Source organism: Hoplias malabaricus, chromosome 4 (genome assembly GCF_029633855.1).
Source record: "Hoplias malabaricus isolate fHopMal1 chromosome 4, fHopMal1.hap1, whole genome shotgun sequence".
Classification (NCBI taxonomy): domain Eukaryota; kingdom Metazoa; phylum Chordata; class Actinopteri; order Characiformes; family Erythrinidae; genus Hoplias; species Hoplias malabaricus.
The window spans coordinates 63497068-63517211 of NC_089803.1; the positions used below are offsets into that span (position 1 = coordinate 63497068).

The window sequence follows — 20144 nt, forward strand, 5'->3', positions numbered from 1 at the left end:
TATTTATAGAAAGTGTCTAATTCCATTGGAAGATAATTTTGCTTATTTTAAAGAAAATATTCTCACAAATTTTAGCTACCAATACATCATTTTTACCACTGGAAATTGGCAAACACAATGTATCGGTGTGATTTTTTTTTCTATTATATAGTTAGAATTGGTGTAGTACAGAGTCATTCTCGCAACTAACAGCTGTTTCATAATATGAAGTATCATTTAAAAAAAATTGTTTTTCTTGAATATAATTTTCTGACACTTCCTGCTGAGAAAATAAAATAAAATTGTAAAATTGTCTAAACAGAGGCTGAATAATCCAAAATATTTCTTACAACAATTTTATTGAGAAAAGTTTTTTTATATTGACTAAATGTATGATGATTTCACTTCCTTTTTTTTTTTTTCTTTTTTTTTTGCAGTGTTTGTTGACAGATAGTTTTGGTTTGATTTTTGCATTTTGTTGAATTATCCCCATTTTTCCACTGCTTTGTACAATAACCTCTTTGACAGATTCTTCTGGTGCTTGTGTCTGTGCGAAAGAGTAGCTTTTTTGTGTCTAACCTGTCCTTGATTGGATAAACGTGAGGTATTTTATACCATATTGTAGCAAGGAATATTTTGTACAAAAAGGGTAGATTTAGCAATAACACTCCTATTTATTTTTTTCATTTCATTTTGTCATTTTGTAAGACTCTTGGCAGACATTTAAAGGGAAAAGTGCATAAACTTTTATGATTTAGCCCTTGTGCAGAAATGCAAGTATGGCTAGCAGCATGTTAGTTAGCTAACATAGGTTTTAAGTGCTCTGTTAACTAGCCCAAATTTGTTATTAGCCATATTAGCATGGTCCCTTTGTCTCAATTCCTGATGAGCTGCCTTACTGCCCACTGTCTACACAGGCAGCTGTTTAAGTTTTCAACATTCCAGCCAACATCCAGCCTCATAACAGAAGATTACTGAGAGAGTCCAGTTAGACAGCAGTGACATTGCCTCCTAGAACACGCATGTCCGCTTGTTAAGTTGTGACGTCACATCCGGGTACTAACCGCTACTCAGTAAGGCCAACTTAGTGATTTTGCCGCTAGATTTAGTGACATTTCAGACCTTCTGCTGACTTTAAAAAAAAACAGACTAAATAAGCACCAAATCTATTGAATTTCTGAACAAATCTTAGCTACTTTTATATTAGATAATTGCCGGTAGCAGAACTCATAACAAAACACCTGTTCTGATCGTGAGACACATCAGAATGAGCTGTAAATGCACAAATTGTGTGGTCAAAGACACACATTTGCTTCTGTTTACATTTAAGTCACTCCTTTTTCTGAACTCCTGAACAGATATCACAGAATGGATTGAGACATTTAACTAAATTCATACAGTAAACATACATTTTATTAATGTATGGCAAGAGACCTTAGGTGCGATTGGACCCAGAATCAGCGAAGCATCATGTGTGGTGTCACATTTAACAAGTGGATTATGATGTAAAATGCTTTGTGTGGAGAGCTCAAAGGTTTTGAGACAGATCTTAGTTTATGCCTTCCACTTGATGAAATGCTAAAATTGCTAGTTAACACCTGGCTAATAGCAGTTTTCATGCTTGGCTGGCTAGCTTAATTGGTATTTTGCTGTATACTTGTTACATTTTAGCATTGGCTTAAAAATAATTCTGTTTAAAATGCTAACACAACTAATGATATTACATGTAGTAGATGACGTTCATTCTAGCTGTTTCAATTTGTTCCCTGGTTTACTAGCTTCAATTTGTCGTTAGCTATGCTAGCATTTTCAGCCTATTCACTAAGTGGATGAAAATATCTTGCTAGCATACAGGCTACAGATGCTAGCATGTCTAGGAGCTAATGGAATCAATATGACAAGCAAATGAAGCAGCTAGCATATCCCTTCTAGCAACAGCTGTCTTAATGTATAAGCTAACTGCAGCAGTAGTGCTAATCAAAACGATTTTCATTCAGTTTGGGTATGCACGAAATTATGAAAAGTTATGTTACATTTAAAAAAGGTTCACGCACTGAAGTTAGCCACATGTTTCTGATGCAATTTTACATAAAGTATAATAAAGATATTCTATTTATTAAAAATTCATATAATATATGGAATAAAATCTCTTATTTATTTGAAGACAAACAGAATGTCAAACACAGATATACGAAAAGAATATATTATGGAGGGTGGTCATAACACTTTATTATTTGTCATTTTAAAATGGTTTATATTTTCAATTTTGTGATCTCAGAGTTAAAAAACAAAACCAGACTATTAATTGTGATGTTATTCTGTTACATTTTACTGTATACTCTTCCACAAACTGACTATTTTATCCAATCCCATCCTATTTTTGACAATCATTCTATAAGATAGCATTTATGGGAAACACTATGTCCAAAGGTGTATGAACACATGCTTTCCTGTCTACTTTTCAGGAAGGCTTTAGATGTTGGAACATTGCTTTGAGGATTTTGATATTCAGACACAGAAAAATTAGTTTGGGACCAAAAATGCTAATTCAGTACATCTGAATCTGCAGCTGCTCTCATTTGGTTTCAAGTTTACACAAAATTATATTGTCTTATTATAAGGGGTGTCTACAAATTTTCGGACATATTACCATATTACATGCTAACGAAATGAGTTGTTGACCAAGGAAGGTACACTCTTAAATATAAAGGCGCTACTTAGGGTTCTTGGAACAGTGCCGTAGAAGAACCACTTGGTTCCATAAAAAACTGTTTTATGTTTTTTAAATGATGTGTGAATGATTTGTTTGTTTAAATGATGTGTGAGTATGAAGAACCTTTTAAAGGCTTAAAAATCCATCACAGTTAAGGTTTTTACCCATTTAATATTGCTAGCAAAAATAAGCAAATAATAATAATAATAAATTAGCAAATGTGTTTCTTCTATGGCATCAGATAAAGAACCTTTTGTAGCTCCTTTATTTTTAAGAGTGTAATGTTGTTATTTATATTACTATTAATTTTGGTTGTTTGTTTTCCTGGGTATTTGTATTGTTCCTTTGCTAGTGGAATCCTCTGAAAGAACTATAAGTTTGTCCAATGTTGTTAATGAAAGCAGACGATGCTGTGAAATATTTATTTTGTCCCTTGATCTACAGATCCTTCTCCCCTTTTTGTATTCTTTAAACACTTTTCTTACCAACAATGACTTGCATTTTCAAGGCTGGTTAAAACTGTAGATTAAACTGTACAGAGACACAAAAACAATACCATGTGATATGCAATTGTTATACATATTATATTTGTATAAATAAATATAAATGTCTGTGTGTACAACTTGCATTTGGTTGTTATTTTTGTGTTTGTGGATTCTGTCAAAATACTGTGATTAAAAAAAACAGGATACAGGAGACAAGATAACTGTGACAAAACAGTGACTCATATGACATCAAAAGTCTCCATAAACAATAGGCTGCATCAATTACATCACAGTTACTATTAAGTGACAGGTAGTGATAATGACATCACAATGACCATTAAGTGACAGTTTTCACTGATGTCATCAAAACTGAGCTGCTCTCATGCTATATATATGGTTCATCACATCACATTGGCCACAGATTATGAAGATGACATCACAGTTGTCCGTAAGCTACGGGTAGCACAGATGGCATAATGTGACATGTTATACTAATCACATCAAAATGGTCCACAGAAATCACTGATGATATCACAATTGCAAAGTGTTATGCAAATAACATAGTATGCATTAGCAAAAAGCTGCACTGATGACATCACAATAGCACATTAATTAAAGCAGCACTGACAACATGACATACAAGATGAGTGTTTTCCATCAAAGTGGCCAGTGAGTGGAAGTGGTTTGATTCCTGCTCCAGGTGTTTGGTGTGTTCTCTCCGTGTCCGCGTGGGTTTCCTCCGGGTGCTCCGGTTTCCTCCCACAGTCCAAAAGCATGCGTTGGTAGGTGGATTGGCGACTCAGAAGTGTCCGTAGGTGTGAGTGAATGTGTGTGTGTGTCTGTGCTGCCCTGTGACGGACTGGCGCCCCCTACAGGGTGTATTCCCGCCTTGCGCCCAATGATTCCAGGTAGGCTCTGAACCCACGGCGACCCTGAACTGGATAAGGATTACAGATAATAAATGAATGAATTTCGATATATCACACATTCCTGTTATCAAAAGTATGAGTGTTTTTGCTTGTGAATTTCTGATATGACAATCACTTGACAAATGTGTAAATGTTAATCCACAAATTAAACATAATCCACAAGTCACAAACATGTTTCACTATTCACAAATTGTGTCACAGTCTGCAACATACAGTTAAGTGCATAAATACATGTGATTTTTAAAAATGTATTATTATTATTATTATTATTATTTTGTCATATACTATGTAACAGATTAATTACATTCCATTGCAGTCTGTGTTGTCTTACATAATGACAGATAAATAATCAAATGCCAATACAGAGGGCGTAGTGTGTACAGAAAAGCAAGCTACATCCCCTGGTGGCTAAAATGCAGCACTACATTTATCTTTTGAAAAATTATTTAGATTCTACCAAAAACAATTAAACAGCTTAACTAAGATTGAAAGTATATAATTTATTCCTCCTCTATTAATCAACCGTTAAAATGCATCTCTGTTAATCAGAATGATATATTTAGAATTTATTTCCCCCAAAAAATTGCCCAGTGCCTCAAAGGTGGGTTATATTTAGCCCTACACCTTCTTTTTCAGTATGCACAGATCTATAAATATGCAGTATGTCCCTATGCTATCCATTTATCACTCTGCTGCTTGATAGCAGTTTAAAAGCACAATTCCACAACTTGGTGGGATTGGTTCCTTAAATTATATCTTCGTATTGGATATGGTAATCTGAACTTCATGTGTAGCTTCTCCAGGCATTCCAAAGCATTTCTTTTCACATTTACATTTGTATGGGCACACCTTAATGTGAGTGTTAGAGGGTCAACACAAAGCCATTTGTTCATGACAGGAGTACTAAAGAGGTGAGAATGATACACAGCATTTGTCACATTAACCCACCACATCCCTCATTTCCTGTGTTTTCTTCTACACACACACACATACACACACACACACACACATACACACATACACACACACACACACTCTCTCATAAACACTCGTTTCCCAGGTGAGGACAAATGCAACGAGACTGAAGAAAACCAACCCGACAATAAAAAAACATTTTTTGTTAATTAGAAAGAAAGTTTTAAGAAAGTTTTATTTTATTATATTTCACTATTAAATACAGATTTTCCAGTATTCATACATGAGATAGCATCATAACAAGAAAGGAATTTAAATATAGTACACTGAGTAATTGTCATTTCAGATACATACAGTATGTACACAGCTTATGTACAACAACAAAAAAGTTACAAATTCAGCATTCATTTTTTAATTCATTCATTCATTGTCTGTAACCGCTTATCCAGTTCAGGGTTGCGGTGGGTCTGGAGCCTACCCAGAATCACTGGGTGCAAGGCAGGAACACACCCTGGAGACACACACATATACTCACACCTATGGACACTTTTGAGTTGTCAATCCAACTACAAACATGCGTTTTTGGACCATGGAAGGAAACCGGAGCACCTGGAGGAAACCCACACGGACACAGGGAGAACACATCAAACTCCTTATAGACAGTCACCCGGAGTGGGATTCGAACCCACAACTTCTAGTTCCCTGGTGCTGTGTGACTAGGACAATACCTGCTGTGTCACCATAACACTTGATTTAAAGCCTACATAGGGAGTCATAAGCATGAATAAAATATTTTAAAAATTAGCATATTATTTAATACTTGTAACATATTAATATACATGCTCAATTGTTTGAAACCCTATGTACCAGACCTTTGGCTGTTACTGTATGTTTCCAGTACGTGTTATGAAGCTCCTATGTCAGAATCTAAGTACAGTGTATTTAATTATGATATTAATCCATTTATTATTTCGTTCAATTGTTCATTCGTGTTCTGTAACTGCTTTATTCTGTTCAGAGCCCCGGTGGGTCCGAAGTCTACCCAGAATCACAACGGCACAGTGCTGAAACTCACTGTCCATCACAGGGCAACTACATGAATTTGAACATCTAAAATTAGGACAGTGACTACTGGCCTCTGTCCAGTAGTTGTTCGGTAATAAAGGATGTAATATACAGGTCTGTTTATTGGACTGTATACATATACAGTATGAATGTCATCAACATAATGATGTCTGTATTTTGCATTTATTAAAAGCCTGTGAAGACCTGTTTCCTGGAAATATATTGTATGGAAACTTTTATTTTACAGTGGTTAAAGGATGTGGTATACAGGTCTGTTAAATGGGCTTTCTGGAGAGCTACACTGAGAGTTGCTGTGAGCTGGAGAAAGCGCTTCAATATTTTTTAATCCAACATTAATCCCAGAATCCACTGAGGATAGTCTATCCACTATACTGGACAAACACTGCAGACTGGATGCTCCGACAGCTCTGTCCATTGCATTGTCAACTGCAAAAATAAAGAGACAGTCAGCTCCCTGAAATAACAGCACTAGAATGTTTAAGGGAAACAAAAACCTATTTTCAATATAGAGGAGGATTTCCAACTGAAGACTGAATAAGCCTGAGCTCAAATAAACAAACAGCATTCTTATGTTGTAATTATATATGCATAAATTGCATTGCATATATTTGTTTGTTTATTTGAGCTCAAGCTCATTCAGAATCTACTTAGCAAGTAATGGCTTGAGCCAGATGGGCAACATACAAATACGTTTCCAGTTCTTCCTAGCCCTAGTAACAAAATTCAGACACTCAACTAATCGACTGCAACTCAACTAATCGACTGAAAGGGGAATTTCTTTTTCATACTAATATTTACATCTGACTTGTGATATGTCTAATTAGAAATGCAGAAACCTTACCAGTGTGTAACTCATAACTGTATGAGCTGCTGGGGGTTAAACTGATCTGAGACCAGACTGGACTGCTGCAATCTGTCTGTGAAGAGAACAGATATTTATTTATTTAATTACTGACTTACTTACATGTTATGAAACCACAGTTGCACTGACAGCTAATGCTCTGGATGTATCAGCGATTCAGTACTAAATTTATTTAAGACATGCTCTTGTTCATTTAGGGACTACAAAACAATATGATTTTTCATCTCTTTTTTACATTTAAGTTACAATTTTTAAGTGGCTTTTTCCAGCTTCTCATATTTCTCATATCGTTATTTCATGCTCCTTCCTCCCTCTTTCCCCCATGAGGGGCTCTCATGCTTCTCTGGACTCTGAGCATAACGAATCAATCACAGGAGTGAAAAGAACACCAGCTCGAGAAAGACAACACTCTGGCAAAGACAACGTCTAGAAAATGTCCAGAAAATCCTTCAGGAACAGAGTCCATGGAGGAATGCAGCTAGACTCAGACTGAGACTTTTCTGGACTCTTAATAGTCTTTATCCATTATTCAAAATATCTTAAATCACTAAAGTCCTGATAAACAGACACTTGGAGAACAACTCAGGCAAATTCATGGATAAATACCTTGAATTAAGTCAAAATCATGCTTTAGTGCAATGAGCAACCTCAGCAAACAATCATTAGTTTTTATTTATTAGTGAGTATCCATTAGTAACTGTTTAGTCATTTTTTCATGAATAGTTAATTAAATACTCTGATAATTATATAACTCTTAATTAAGAGTGTGTGGGGAGGGGGGGTCTGTGTGTGTGTGTGTGTGTGTGTGTGTATTTCATAATATACACAGGTATTCAATCCAACACAGACAAAAAGAAGCTATCAAACCTGTCTTCCATCCAATAAATAAATTCATAGCAGAGAGAGGGCTAATAACACGACTATGGCTTTTGACTAGCTCTGTCTCCCTCCTACAAATGAAAGTTTGTCATGGCTAGGAACAGAAGCAAATAAAACCACCCCAGTGCAATCCAATAGGACTCCATCAGTGAGAAACGTTTGCTTCTTTCTTTTTGGATGGTTTCCTAGCCACCATAAAGATGAAATAAAGGAAGAATAAAGACAATTTAAACGTCACGCTAATAAAAACCTGACCAAAGCCGTTTTAAAAGACCAGACACAAAGCAGTAAACTAATACACCACGGTATAAAGGATCCAGATGTGGACAAAATTTACTATAGATAACACACAATCACACACAGCAGAGCGAGACAGAGTATTATATTATATTATATTATATTATATTATATTATATTATATTATATTATATTATATATTTTATATATATATTATTATATTTTGTCTGCCAAATGCTTGTACTTACATTTTATTAATTAATATTAATTTTGTCACATTTCAAAGAAATACATTGAAATGTATTTTTGTAGTAAAAAATGAACAAAAGTGAAGATACGTGTTTTTCTTGGGACAACAACAATATACATAAGCATCTGAATAATTGCTTTTACAACACTGCATTTACATTTCTTTATTTATTTGGCAGACACTTTGTATAAATGAAACAAATGTAGACCATGTCTATAACTGTGAACTGAGCCAAAACTGATGCAAGTGTAACCACTTACTTTTCAGGTACCCTTAAAAATCAGAATAGTCTCAGTTTATTTGTAGTGCACATTCCTATACAATGAGTGTATGTACAACTTTCAAAACATGTCTTTAAAAATATATTCAAATATTCCATGTTTTGAAAGGTGTAAATAAAACATTTTCAAACCTAGATCTGCTCAAAACCTCCTTAGGCTTAATCTGTTAATTCTTTAGTAATACATTATGTTTTATGAAAAATAAACAACATTTATTATGTACCATCTAATTAATCATTCATTAAAAATTGATGATTTTCAAACCAAACGTTCACACAAAACTAAAACGTCATATGATGTTTTGCTCACATTTGTCAAATGTGTTTGTAAGTGTAAATAAGTTAATAAATGAGCTACAGAAAACACTTTAATGTCCATTTACTGTTGAATTTAAAATACTTAAGCAGAGGAACATAAAATGTGACAACAGCAAACGTTGTGCACTAAAATAAAAATGATATTTTAAACTTTTTTTACTATGAATATTTTTTTACTGCTAATGTTCACTGATATGGCTTTAGCATCTTTAATAAGTGTTTACTGTGTAAAATTTATTAGAACTAAACCAAAAAAGTTTGATGCTGAGTATTTTATTGAATTTTTATTCATATTTTCTATGCTACTCAGGAGTATTATTTTTAATAGTTACCATGCTATCGGAGCAGGATGATGAGGAGGAGGGGCTGGGTGGTTCGGAGCTGCTCTCTTGAGGAACGCTGTAGTATTCCTGGACATGTTCCCGGAGAAGTTCCTGCAGGTGGTGGATGTAGTGGATGGCATTCCGGAGGATCTCTACTTTGGGAAGCCGCTGGCTGTTTGCAGAGGAGCATCGGCGCAGAGCATCAAAAGCATGGTTGACCTTGCTGAGACGCCGGCGTTCCCTTAGAGTGGCTGCTCGTCGCCGCTCTACACTGCTGGATCTACGTTTACAGGCCCTACAAGCCCACTGCAGACATGGCCCCGCTGCTTGGAGGCCCCCAGGGGCCCGCACATGAGCATCTTCCTCACATACAGGCTCTCCTGAGGAAATCAACTCCTGAGCGTCAGGGGAAGATGAGCAGAATGACTGAGAAGAGCACAGAACATCCATTCTTCTGATCAGGAGAGTTCTCTCAGAGGTTATTATCACTGGTGAAGAATTAGGTTGCCAGTTGTAAAAAAATAACTTGCTTATAATCACTCACTAGCAATTTCCTGTTAAGTAATAAAATAACTCAATTCTATCCTCCTGGAGAAAAAATTAGCAAGCTAATAAATTTGTTTAAAAAATGTAAATTGCAAGTACGCTCCTAGAAATAAAATTGGTTTGTTAGTAGACTTCAGGAGTGAAATGTACATGTAAAGAAGATTGTAGCTTATAATATCTCCTAAAGGGAAAGCAAGCTTGTAACTAACTTCATGAAAAAAAAATCATGAAAATAACACCCAAGATCAAAAATGAGCTTTCTAGGGAGCTCTTAGCGGGATAAATAGTTCGTTAGTAACCTCATGCAAAAACGCGATCACGCTCGTCCTCTGCTGAAGCGCTACTTGAGAACGTTGACTACAGACTGATGTAAAAATGTCTGCTGAAGTTCCAGAGTGATGTGTGAAGGCTGTTGAGCTCTTCTTATAGCAGCTACGACCCTGGGCCCACATCACAGCTGTGATGACCATGCCCCATTGGCCCAGAGCAAAAGGGTGAAATCAGCCCCCTCTTACCCCACCCTCCCAAAATTGCCCCAATACCCTCTCAAGACCTCCTCCTCCCCAGTTCCTCACCCCAACACACACACACACACACACACATACACACACACACACACACATAGCCCGCACACTTATGCCATATTAAAAGCTCTGAACATCTTCAGTGACTTAGGCTTTATCTTAAAATTATGTTTTACATTTATATTGGCATTATACAGCTTGAAATCACATCTGTAAAAACTATTAACCTTGTGACTGCCAGCATGATAGACCTGGAAAGAGGGTAATATCAACAGCTGGAACAAATATTGATCATTTTCATATTCAACACTTCACATTAACTCTATCATATATGAAAATAAGATATTCAGTACATTAAAACAATGTATATTAAAACATATAAACACACACACACACACACACACAAAAACATATATATCCCTAATGGCCACAAACATCACTTAGAGCAATTTTCATAATTCATATCTAGTAAATAACACTGAGCTTACACTGCATTTATTTTTTTACGTAATCACTTTTTTATTTAGTCAAAAACCTACCATTAGAAATTTTCAGTGAATGGATGACTAGTATTACTTTAATCTCCCTGTTGTGAAACTGAACAACTATTTGAAACTAAACAGGTTAATTTCAGCTGAAATGTAGGTGTTGTTCAAGAAGTCATATCGTAGCCAGAGCTCCTCATGGAGGGTGGCGCTATGGAGCTGCTGCAGAGCTGAAATAAAGGTGTTAAAATTAGTAGAGCGGTGTTATTGAAAACATATTAAACTCATTACATTACTTAACAACTAATTAACAAACACACATCACATAACACAGAACTGACTAGAAAAACAGATGTAGAATTCCAATGGTGGGTGAGAGAGAGAGAGAGAGAGAGAGAGAGAGAGAGAGAGAGATTACATTGCATTTATTAGATGCATTTTGACCTGAACTGATGGAGATACATCCAATATCTTTGGGATGATTTGAAGTTGTGTTGGAGCTTATTATCCAACGTCGCTCTATTCCTCAGTAATTTTCTAATTGTTAAATGCAATCAAATGCCCAAAGCAACTTTTCAGCACCGAGTGTAAAGATTAGAGACAGACAGCCTCTCTTGTACTGATGAGTAGAGGGCAACAGCAAATAAGGAGGGTGTGGATACTTTCTCTCTCTCTCTCTCAGAGTGTGTAAAAATGTTTGCTTTCTGCAGCTAAGTAAACACTGTTAATGTAGTAGCAGTAGTTTGTGTTGCTCACAGCTGAAAAAGACGTTGACAATGGTATTTAACTTGTTGGACGAGAATACCTGTCAGTGATGTATCTTTTGAAAAGAATAAACCAAGAACATATATCACACTTCTGCAGAGTGTCCTTAATGTCTTTAATTGATATGTTTTCTGAGGCAATAAAGACCAACATTGGAGTACAAAAAAGTACATATTGGAAATGTAGTACTGCTCCAAGACTCATGTGGCCAATGTGGAGAACTGAAGTGGTCTCCTGGGAAATGGGTGATGTGTTTGGTCACACTAGCCACTGGGTCAGAGACCTTGTTAAGTACAGGGCAACAGGGTGCCCTTTAATCTTCAAACTCCACAGCTCTCTCATGTCCACACACAGATATTAAGACTGAAATATGGCTTAGGTTTTAATGGTGCTGCTGTATGTTACAGTGCGATGTGCCTTGTGAGAGGAAATGATCATGACTCATTAATGAATTCATTCATTCATTTATTCATTCTCTGTAAACAGCTCATCCTGTTTGGGGTTGTGGCTGGGGAATACCTACGCAGAAACCATTGGCGCAAAAGAGGAGCACACCCTGAACAGGGCACCAGTCCATCACTGGGCATAACACATTCATACATTTATACACACCAAAGTGTGGAAAGATACTGGAGCACCCAGTAGAGCCCCACACAGACACAGGGAAAACACACCAAACTCCACACAGACAGAGACCTGAGGTGATGTTTGAACCTTACCCACAAACACAGGAACCTGAGGCTGTCTGACAGTGACACTATGTGTCGTACCACCGTGCCACCCAAAATAAGAAAGAAAGAAAGAAAGAAATAGTCATATATAATAGCAGAGTATTAACTTTTGTTTCATTCTTCATGATATTTTAAACAATATGTAAACAACAGCTGAGGTGGACGTACAAGATTTCATTCCAACAGCAAAGTTTCGGAAGAAAAATGCAGAAGGCAGACATTGTCCACCTCTATTTGACCCGCTTTATCCAAAGCTTCTTTTTGTGAGCGGCTGGTTATTGGCTGCATTTTTCCCCCTCAATAACAGGATCATATTAGTCACATGATGTTTCTGATGATTGACAGCAGCATTTGTTTGGCAGCGGGAGGAAGTGTCCTGCCAGCTTCAGACCTGAAAAAACTCACACACTCAAAAAAAAAAGGCCATAAATCACCACAATCCTCGAAATACACCAAAACTATCTGCACATCAGCCTCCAGTGTGTGAGCCCTACTTTCATTTTAGCATCATTACATACTGTTTGACCAGTGCATAACAAAACTAAACTACTCACTGATAAACTATGCAATTAAATAGGAATATTTTATTCTTTTCCTACATTACTAGACTCTTCTGAGAAGGTGCAAACTGATGTTGGAATGTTGCATTTAGCCACATAAATGTTAGTGTGTTCAGGTACGGATGATAGATGATGGTTGGAGCTTCATCCCTCCAGAGAACACAGTTCTACTGCCCCAAAGCTCAATACTGGGGGGCTTGAAACTCTTCTAGCCCACATTTGGCTTTGAGCAAAGTGACCTTAAACTCATGTGTAGCTTCTCCAGAGAATCCAACATCATTTCATGGTTTCTGTGGTATTTTATAGTAAGTATTATGTTACTCTATAGAACTATGAACTAAGAAAGAGAGAGAGAGAGTGTGAGAGAGAATCAGTGCAAGAACGAAAGAGATCTGATTTCAGTCCATCGCCAAACTATCACAGTGGAGAGATAAGAAGTGACTTTGAAGAGCTCATGTCTGAATATGATCTGGTTTTATCACATTCAGTCAACTGCAAAGCAAAGAACAGAGCTCTGTTTTCATTATATTATTTTCACTGTTTCCACAAACACTGACTGACTGATGTGTTTTTGCACATCATTCTGTTTTACTGTGTGTCAGTAGTCCACTAAAGCCATGTCCTCATCCTAGTGGGCAACATCTGTATTTGGAATTACGCGTCTAAACCGGATTTCTCAATGACAAAAGTTAATAACATTTTCAAATAGCACTGCTATCACATCCTGTGAAGATGTTTTGTCCTGTGTTTATCCTCTGAGTTAGGGCAGGAAAGAAAAGACATGCTTTTAATTAGCTACAACTCCTGCTCACAGAAAGTGAGTCTATTTAAGTTCAACACTGTTATAAACAAACAGCTACTCACACTGCAGCCTGAAACGGTCAAATCCTCTTAAATCCCACACTAGACAAAGCTTGCTGGTGTTTGTGAGAGATTTTGGGAAGTTTTCCAAACACATGATATCACAGCAGTGTAAGCTTGTATATTTGGATTGTAAGTCAGAGAATCCAGTTAAATTAACTAGATTAGAGTCTCAAATATTACGCTACAATTCTTTTGTAACTGAATGCACACAAAATAATTTATTTTTCATTCAATTTTATACATAAATACAAAATATTTTTTGTAATATTAAAATATTACAGTCTATGTACACATTATTTAAAAGAAAACAGCCAGGAATCATTCAGTTGATGAGAATGAGTGTTAAAAACAGGAATCATGTGCAGTTCTACAGTAGACTGGCCAAGAACTTCACAAATAAATATGTAAAAAAAACCTGAAACAACAGATATGTGGAAAATGTGAGGTGATCTTCATTTTTCTGCATTTTCCTCAGAACACTGAACTTTTTCACAGTTTTCTGTGGAAATGCTGTTGACAATAGAGGAGAGTTGATGAAGACTGGACACTGAGGACTCCGCTGGACAAACTAAACAATAAAAAAAGGAAAATATCCATTTTAGACTCATAGCTTGACATTAATATAAAGGGAAAAAGTTGCGGTTTGAAAAAGTGTCCCAGAATGACTAGGTGCCAGTCCATCACAGTCACTCACACACTCACACCTGTGGACACTTTTGCAATCCACCTACCAACATGTTTTTGGACTGTGGGAGAAAACCACACACGCAGGGAAAAACACAAAAAGGCAGTAACCCCAGGGAAGGGTTTAACCCACAACCCCAGGATCCTACAGCTGTGTGGGAGTGACACTACCTGTAGTGCCACCATGCTGTCCACTTATACACATGCTCAAGATAATTTATTAATGTCTGAATGAATCAAGTTCAGTGTGTAATATCCTTAAGTGTTAAACACAGAGTAGAAAATGTACATCACTTCTGATACATGTACCCACAAAAACCTTGCAAATCAACTTTTGAATAAAGAATAAATACTTGTGTGATGTATAATATGGGATTTTATGAAAAAGCAGGTGCTAATATAAGTATAATTCGGAGTGTTTTACTGACCTTCTGTTTGATGAGAATGATCCACACTTCCCTGCCAAACCTGAAAGGATTTTTTCCACTGATATTCACTGTTAGTCCCCTAAACAGATACATTAATGACAACGTATCAGCATATCATCCATACACCATGTTATGAATTTTTATGTGCCGGTAAGAAATTATGAAATGGGCCTTAATCTTTATAAACCAGAAAATGCTCTGTGCAATGTATAGCAGTATGTATTTCAATCTTGATGCCTCAGTCATCCAAGGCCGGGAGTCAAAAACGTTCACTCTCTGGCACCACACCCCACCACACACATTTTATTAATTAATATTTAGTTTCCGATTTAATTTTGTGTTTAATTTTATGGGGTTTAGTTGCAGTGCTGCTTTTATTATAAATCAAAATGTTCCAACAATACAAGAACACAGTAGTACAAACTTCACTTCCTGTGCTGATAAACCACTCTTCATCTGCACATCACTGAGGTTAGATCTATATGGTAGTTTCTTACATTATGTTCTTTGAGGTTGTAATTGAAGGAGCTCCTCTCAGAGAGCCTCTCTCTCTCATCCAGAGTGTGAAGCAGATCCTGGAGCTTCTCAATGTAGTTTATAGCACTGCGTAGGATCTCCACCTTAGGCAGCCTCTGGTTTGGATTGGGAACAGTTTTTTTCTTCAGAGCATCGAAGGCCTCGTTGATTTTTTTAAGTCGCCGTCGCTCCCTCAGCGTAGCTGCCTTCCTCCTATCACTTGGGGCACTCTTTCTTTTGCATATTTTACACGCCCAGACAAGGCAGTGTCCATCACAATGAGCCTGGAGACCTGGAGGAGCTGGAACATGTTCCTCACCACTGCTATCACAACCTCCCTCTCCTGGGATACAGTCCTCACCTGAAAATATAGATCAGCAGAAAAGTCTAAAAGCATCTTGAAAATGATATTTATGCTACCATACCATTTCTTTCTACAAAAAGAAATAAGCCAAGCACAAACAGAAACATTGAATATAACACTGCCGACATATTTTGGAGTACAGAATAGTTCAGAAAGGAGTAGATAGATAGTAGATTAATTTATTAAATCATTTTTCTTTTTGCTTTCCAAGAAAACTAACTGCTTATCCATTTCAGGGTCACGGTGGGTCACCACTCATACCTACGGACACTTTTGAGTCGCCAATCCACCTACAAACGTGTGTTTTTGGACTGTGGGAGGAAACCGGAGCACCTGGAGGAAACCCACGCGGACACGGGGACAATACACCAACAGGAGCAGGAATCGAACCTACAACCTCCAGGTCCCTGGAGCTGTGTGACTGCGACACTACCTGCTGCACATATATATTTCAGGATGCTGAATGTAAATAAAAACAGGATTCAATAATTAGCAAATCATATAAACCCTATAATTAATGTAAAATAAAACAAAGACCCTATTTCAGATTTTGAAACTGGGAAATATTATAGTTTTATGAAAAAAAAATGCCTATTTTGAATAGAATGCCCACAAAATATTGCAAAAAAAATTTGGGACATTGGGGAATGTGCCATTATCCACTTTTTAAAGTCAAAGTCAAAGTGAATTTTATCGTTATTTATATTATTCAACAGGAGTGTATAGCTGAACAAGATCGCATTCCTCCAAGCTCCAAGGCAAAAAACTGACATACAAGTCACATATTAGAACAGACAAAAGTATAAATATTAAGGGGAAAATTTATAAACAAATGTGCTCTTTGTACATATATTGAACTTTGTGTAGAAAACATTGCACATTTTAAAACAATTTATAATTAAAACAGCATATTTATGCCTTATAACGTTCATTTTCACTGTGGTCCTCTTCACACAAACCACACACAGATTATTTAAATCATGTAAAACTACATCTAGTAAAGGCCTAAACATTCATATAATATTCCATAACGTACATATGGGTAGACTGAAATTTTAACTTTGCTTATTAGTCCTTGAATTAGCCAGGTTCCACATATGGGAGCAGCCATGTTTAAAATAGGGGTACAACCAAAAGTCTGACACATCCAGACCACTAGGTGTCAGTAAAATGGCTGTTACTTATTGTGAAAAAATAAATGGAAAAAATGACTGATTGCTAGAGTTTATTTATTTATTATTTTTTAAACAATGTTTGTGTTTATTAGAAAATAAAATGGTAATTTCTATGACTGTAAATCAATTAGTGTAGCAGAATAGCAGAGTCAGCTTCTATAGAAAACTTCCTATAGATGTGTCCTAGGATGTTCAGGACCTCCAGCATCTATTTTGGACACATTCTGGTCTAAAATTAAAACAAAAACTCTGACCCAGTCACAAAACAGCACAGTAACAAATCCCAATCACTAAACTAAACTGCTAATTCCTTCAAAAATATTACTTGTGTTCATGTTCAAGCCTCTACTAGTGGGTGAAAAATTAGAAACATTGTTTTCTTTGGACATACACGAAAGGTACGTCAATTTAAAAAAAACGACAATGTCAAACGACATGTCAAATAGGTAAATAAAAAATTTTAAATGTTACTGAAGCACATATAATTGGTTTTAACCAACCTCTGCCTGGAGACAGTGGGCTGCCATTGGCCTGATAAAGAGGAGACACTTCAGCTATGTCCAGGTTCTGTAAAGAGCTGTGGTCAGTCTCTATATATCGCAGATCATTAAACAAATAAGATCCAGTCTCAAAAAGGTCCATCATGTTTCTCTCTGCCTGATTCTACACTGTGCTAAGATTCAGTCAGACGTTTGTCTTTTGGCATTTAAAGAGTGCAGTGACACAAGTTTCCCTTGAATATAAATATAGATTCTGAAACTGGACACCATCAGCTAGCTGTTGCGGGGCATCACACACTTTTCAATGGGACAACTGCTGCACACTGGGTAAAAAATACTTACGCTTTCACGCCTCTCTGAAAGCTGAAACCACACATCACAACACTAGACAGCTACTTTTAATAAGGCTTTCTCAGTAAAACCTTTGTATTCTAAACAACTGATGCGCTTTAATCTAATCTAATCTAATCGCGCTTTGCCATAAAGACAGCACAAACATTACACATAAACAGAATAAGCATTAAATTAACTGAAGTCAGGTTTTACACCTAACTTTTATGATAGTAGAGTTCCTCTGAACAATGACTGGGAATCGCCAGGTTGGTGTAGTCATAAATCTGTAAAACATACAAACACACTGTATTTCAGCAGCAGGGGCAGTGTGTTTACCACATGTTTACACTCTCACACACTAAAGCTTCTTCAGATTCTTAACACAGTTCTAAGGTTCAGGGTTCTTCCTTTCTAGGAATTATAAAGCTCCTGGAAGCTCATTTGAATTGAAGATTGGTGAGCACTAGATACTATTACACGGGCACAAGATACAACTGTGTGAACACTAGTTACTTATCTTTGCAACAGAAAAACATAAGTGTTCACTCATTATTATATGCTGTTTATCAAATAGTATCTGATCTGATAGCATCTGCAGCTGACCTGATAATATTAAAAGTATACTCACTTACAAGTATAAGGGGCTAAACATATACTATCTGATGTTTATCAAATAGTAGGTTACCTCTTGCTCATACTTGTGCTGCGTACATTGTGTTAAAATGAGACTGAAATTTAAGAGTAACTTCCTCTTTGGAGATAATAAGTTTTGTTTGTATCTGAATAAAATCAGATTTTAAAATGAAGTGTAACTTGTCCCTGTTCTGTTTTCCTTAGCTTATGTAACTCTGTACATGAGTTAATTCCAGTCGTCCACCACCCCACCCCACCCCAGCCCCACTTACACTGATATTACATGTGTGTAAAATATAAATACACACAACAAGGAAAACACACTAATGTGGAAATACATCAGGTAAATCCTCACTCAACAACTCACTCTCATTCTCCCACTAATTCTTATTCTTTCCCTTTCACTCTGTCTTTTTTCTTTTTTCTCTTTTTCTTGCACTGTTTCTCTTATTCTGGTTGGCCTTCACTCACACTCTATTTTCTCTCTCTCTCTTTCTCTCTCTCTCTCTCTCTCTCTCTCTCTCTCTCTCTCTCTATCTATCTCTTTATCTATCTGTTAATTACTAAGTTAGGAAAACTGACCCAAAATCTATGACCTTTATGCAGTTTCTGTGCTGCTAGGGCTTCTCTGGTCAACTGTAAGTGATATTATTGTGAAATGTAAGCAACAAAACAGACATGCAGTGTTAGACCCTAAACACACATGAAAATCCCAATACAAGCCTCTTAATATAAATTTGAGTTATGAATTAATATGTATCTTTAAATTTCAGAACGAATGCAATTGAAACACTACAACATAGGTAAATTAACACATATATAATAAACAGGTTTTGAATTGACCCTGACCTCTAAACCCTGTTCACACTATGAAGGGTGACCTTCAGGGTCAAACACACTGTCTTCTTTAAATCTAGAGAGTTATTGTTATTGTTTATGGCTTAAATAGGAAGCTGTGCCCAGCTCTGTGACAAACACACTTCGTATTTCACTGCTTTATAAATCATTCCACACCTGGATTTCTACTTGACCAGTGGTAGGTCACACAGAGAAAGACAGAGAGAGAGAGAGAGAGAGAGAGAGAGAGAGAGAGAGAGAGAGAGAGAGAGAGAGAGAGAGAGAGAGAGAGAGACCAACTTGGTTCTGAATTCCTGATTCCTGATTCCCATCTATGCTAAAAGCCTAGTGACTTATGTGTTAAAATCTGTTCTTATCTGAACTAAGACAACAGTGTGAGACATTAGCAACTTTATGTGATTGTGATTGCACGTATTAAAGAAATAATATGTATAAAATGACTTTTATTAAAGGCCACTCAGAATGTTTTACAATCTTCTGAGTTGGAAGAGTGATGATGGGAAAATGGGGATTATTCTGAAACAAAGCCAGAAAATATAATTGGTACAAAACACAAAAGCACCCCAATGTTGAATCCCTAAATGTGGGTGAGTATATGAGAAATAGTGCCCCTTTTGGTGCAATTCTTAGCCATGAGTAAATGTGTATGTATGTTAATGAGGAGTTACAAGGCCAGGTTTATGACACCCAAAAATGTATTTTCTATGAAGGCTACATTTTTGTCTGCAATTGGTTAGCTTATGACCTGTTGCCCTGTAAGTGACTAGCTTGTGTTGGGTAAGTGTTCAATTGTTTAGATGAGGACTGGTAAGGCTTAGTCTGTAGCTGGTTAAAATCTGATTTGTTTGGCTGTAATTTGATGTGTGACCAATTAGCTTACAAATAGATATTTTAACAAACCAGTAGTTATGTTGGCATAATA

General features: G+C 36.5%; 2 protein-coding genes across 2 annotated transcripts; both read right to left on the minus strand.

Moving 5' to 3' along the window:
- Positions 1 to 6336: 6336 nt before the first annotated feature.
- On the minus strand, positions 6337 to 9706 carry myf5 (myogenic factor 5). Its single transcript, XM_066669353.1, has 3 exons — positions 9266 to 9706; positions 6949 to 7024; positions 6337 to 6533 (listed from the first exon to the last, which is right to left on the minus strand). The coding sequence occupies exons 1-3, from the start codon at positions 9704 to 9706 to the stop codon at positions 6337 to 6339; spliced, it is 714 nt and encodes a 237-aa protein (XP_066525450.1).
- Positions 9707 to 14183: 4477 nt separating this feature from the next.
- Positions 14184 to 17543, minus strand: myf6 (myogenic factor 6). Its single transcript, XM_066669151.1, has 4 exons — positions 17399 to 17543; positions 15341 to 15720; positions 14844 to 14922; positions 14184 to 14299 (listed from the first exon to the last, which is right to left on the minus strand). Exons 1-4 carry the CDS (start codon positions 17541 to 17543, stop codon positions 14184 to 14186), a joined length of 720 nt encoding a protein of 239 aa, XP_066525248.1.
- Positions 17544 to 20144: the final 2601 nt, after the last annotated feature.

Coding starts and splice junctions, on each gene's coding strand:
- myf5 (XM_066669353.1), bottom strand. CDS start 9,706: ATGGATGTTCTGTGCTCTTCTCAGTCATTCTGCTCATCTTCCCCTGAC. Junction 7,025..9,265: donor CATCCTGCTCCGATAGCATG/GTAACTATTAAA, acceptor TTCTCTTCACAG/ACAGATTGCAGCAGTCCAGT. Junction 6,534..6,948: donor CAGTTATGAGTTACACACTG/GTAAGGTTTCTG, acceptor TTATTTTTGCAG/TTGACAATGCAATGGACAGA.
- myf6 (XM_066669151.1), bottom strand. CDS start 17,543: ATGATGGACCTTTTTGAGACTGGATCTTATTTGTTTAATGATCTGCGA. Junction 15,721..17,398: donor CCCACTGTCTCCAGGCAGAG/GTTGGTTAAAAC, acceptor CTATATTTTCAG/GTGAGGACTGTATCCCAGGA. Junction 14,923..15,340: donor ACAACCTCAAAGAACATAAT/GTAAGAAACTAC, acceptor GTATCTGTTTAG/GGGACTAACAGTGAATATCA.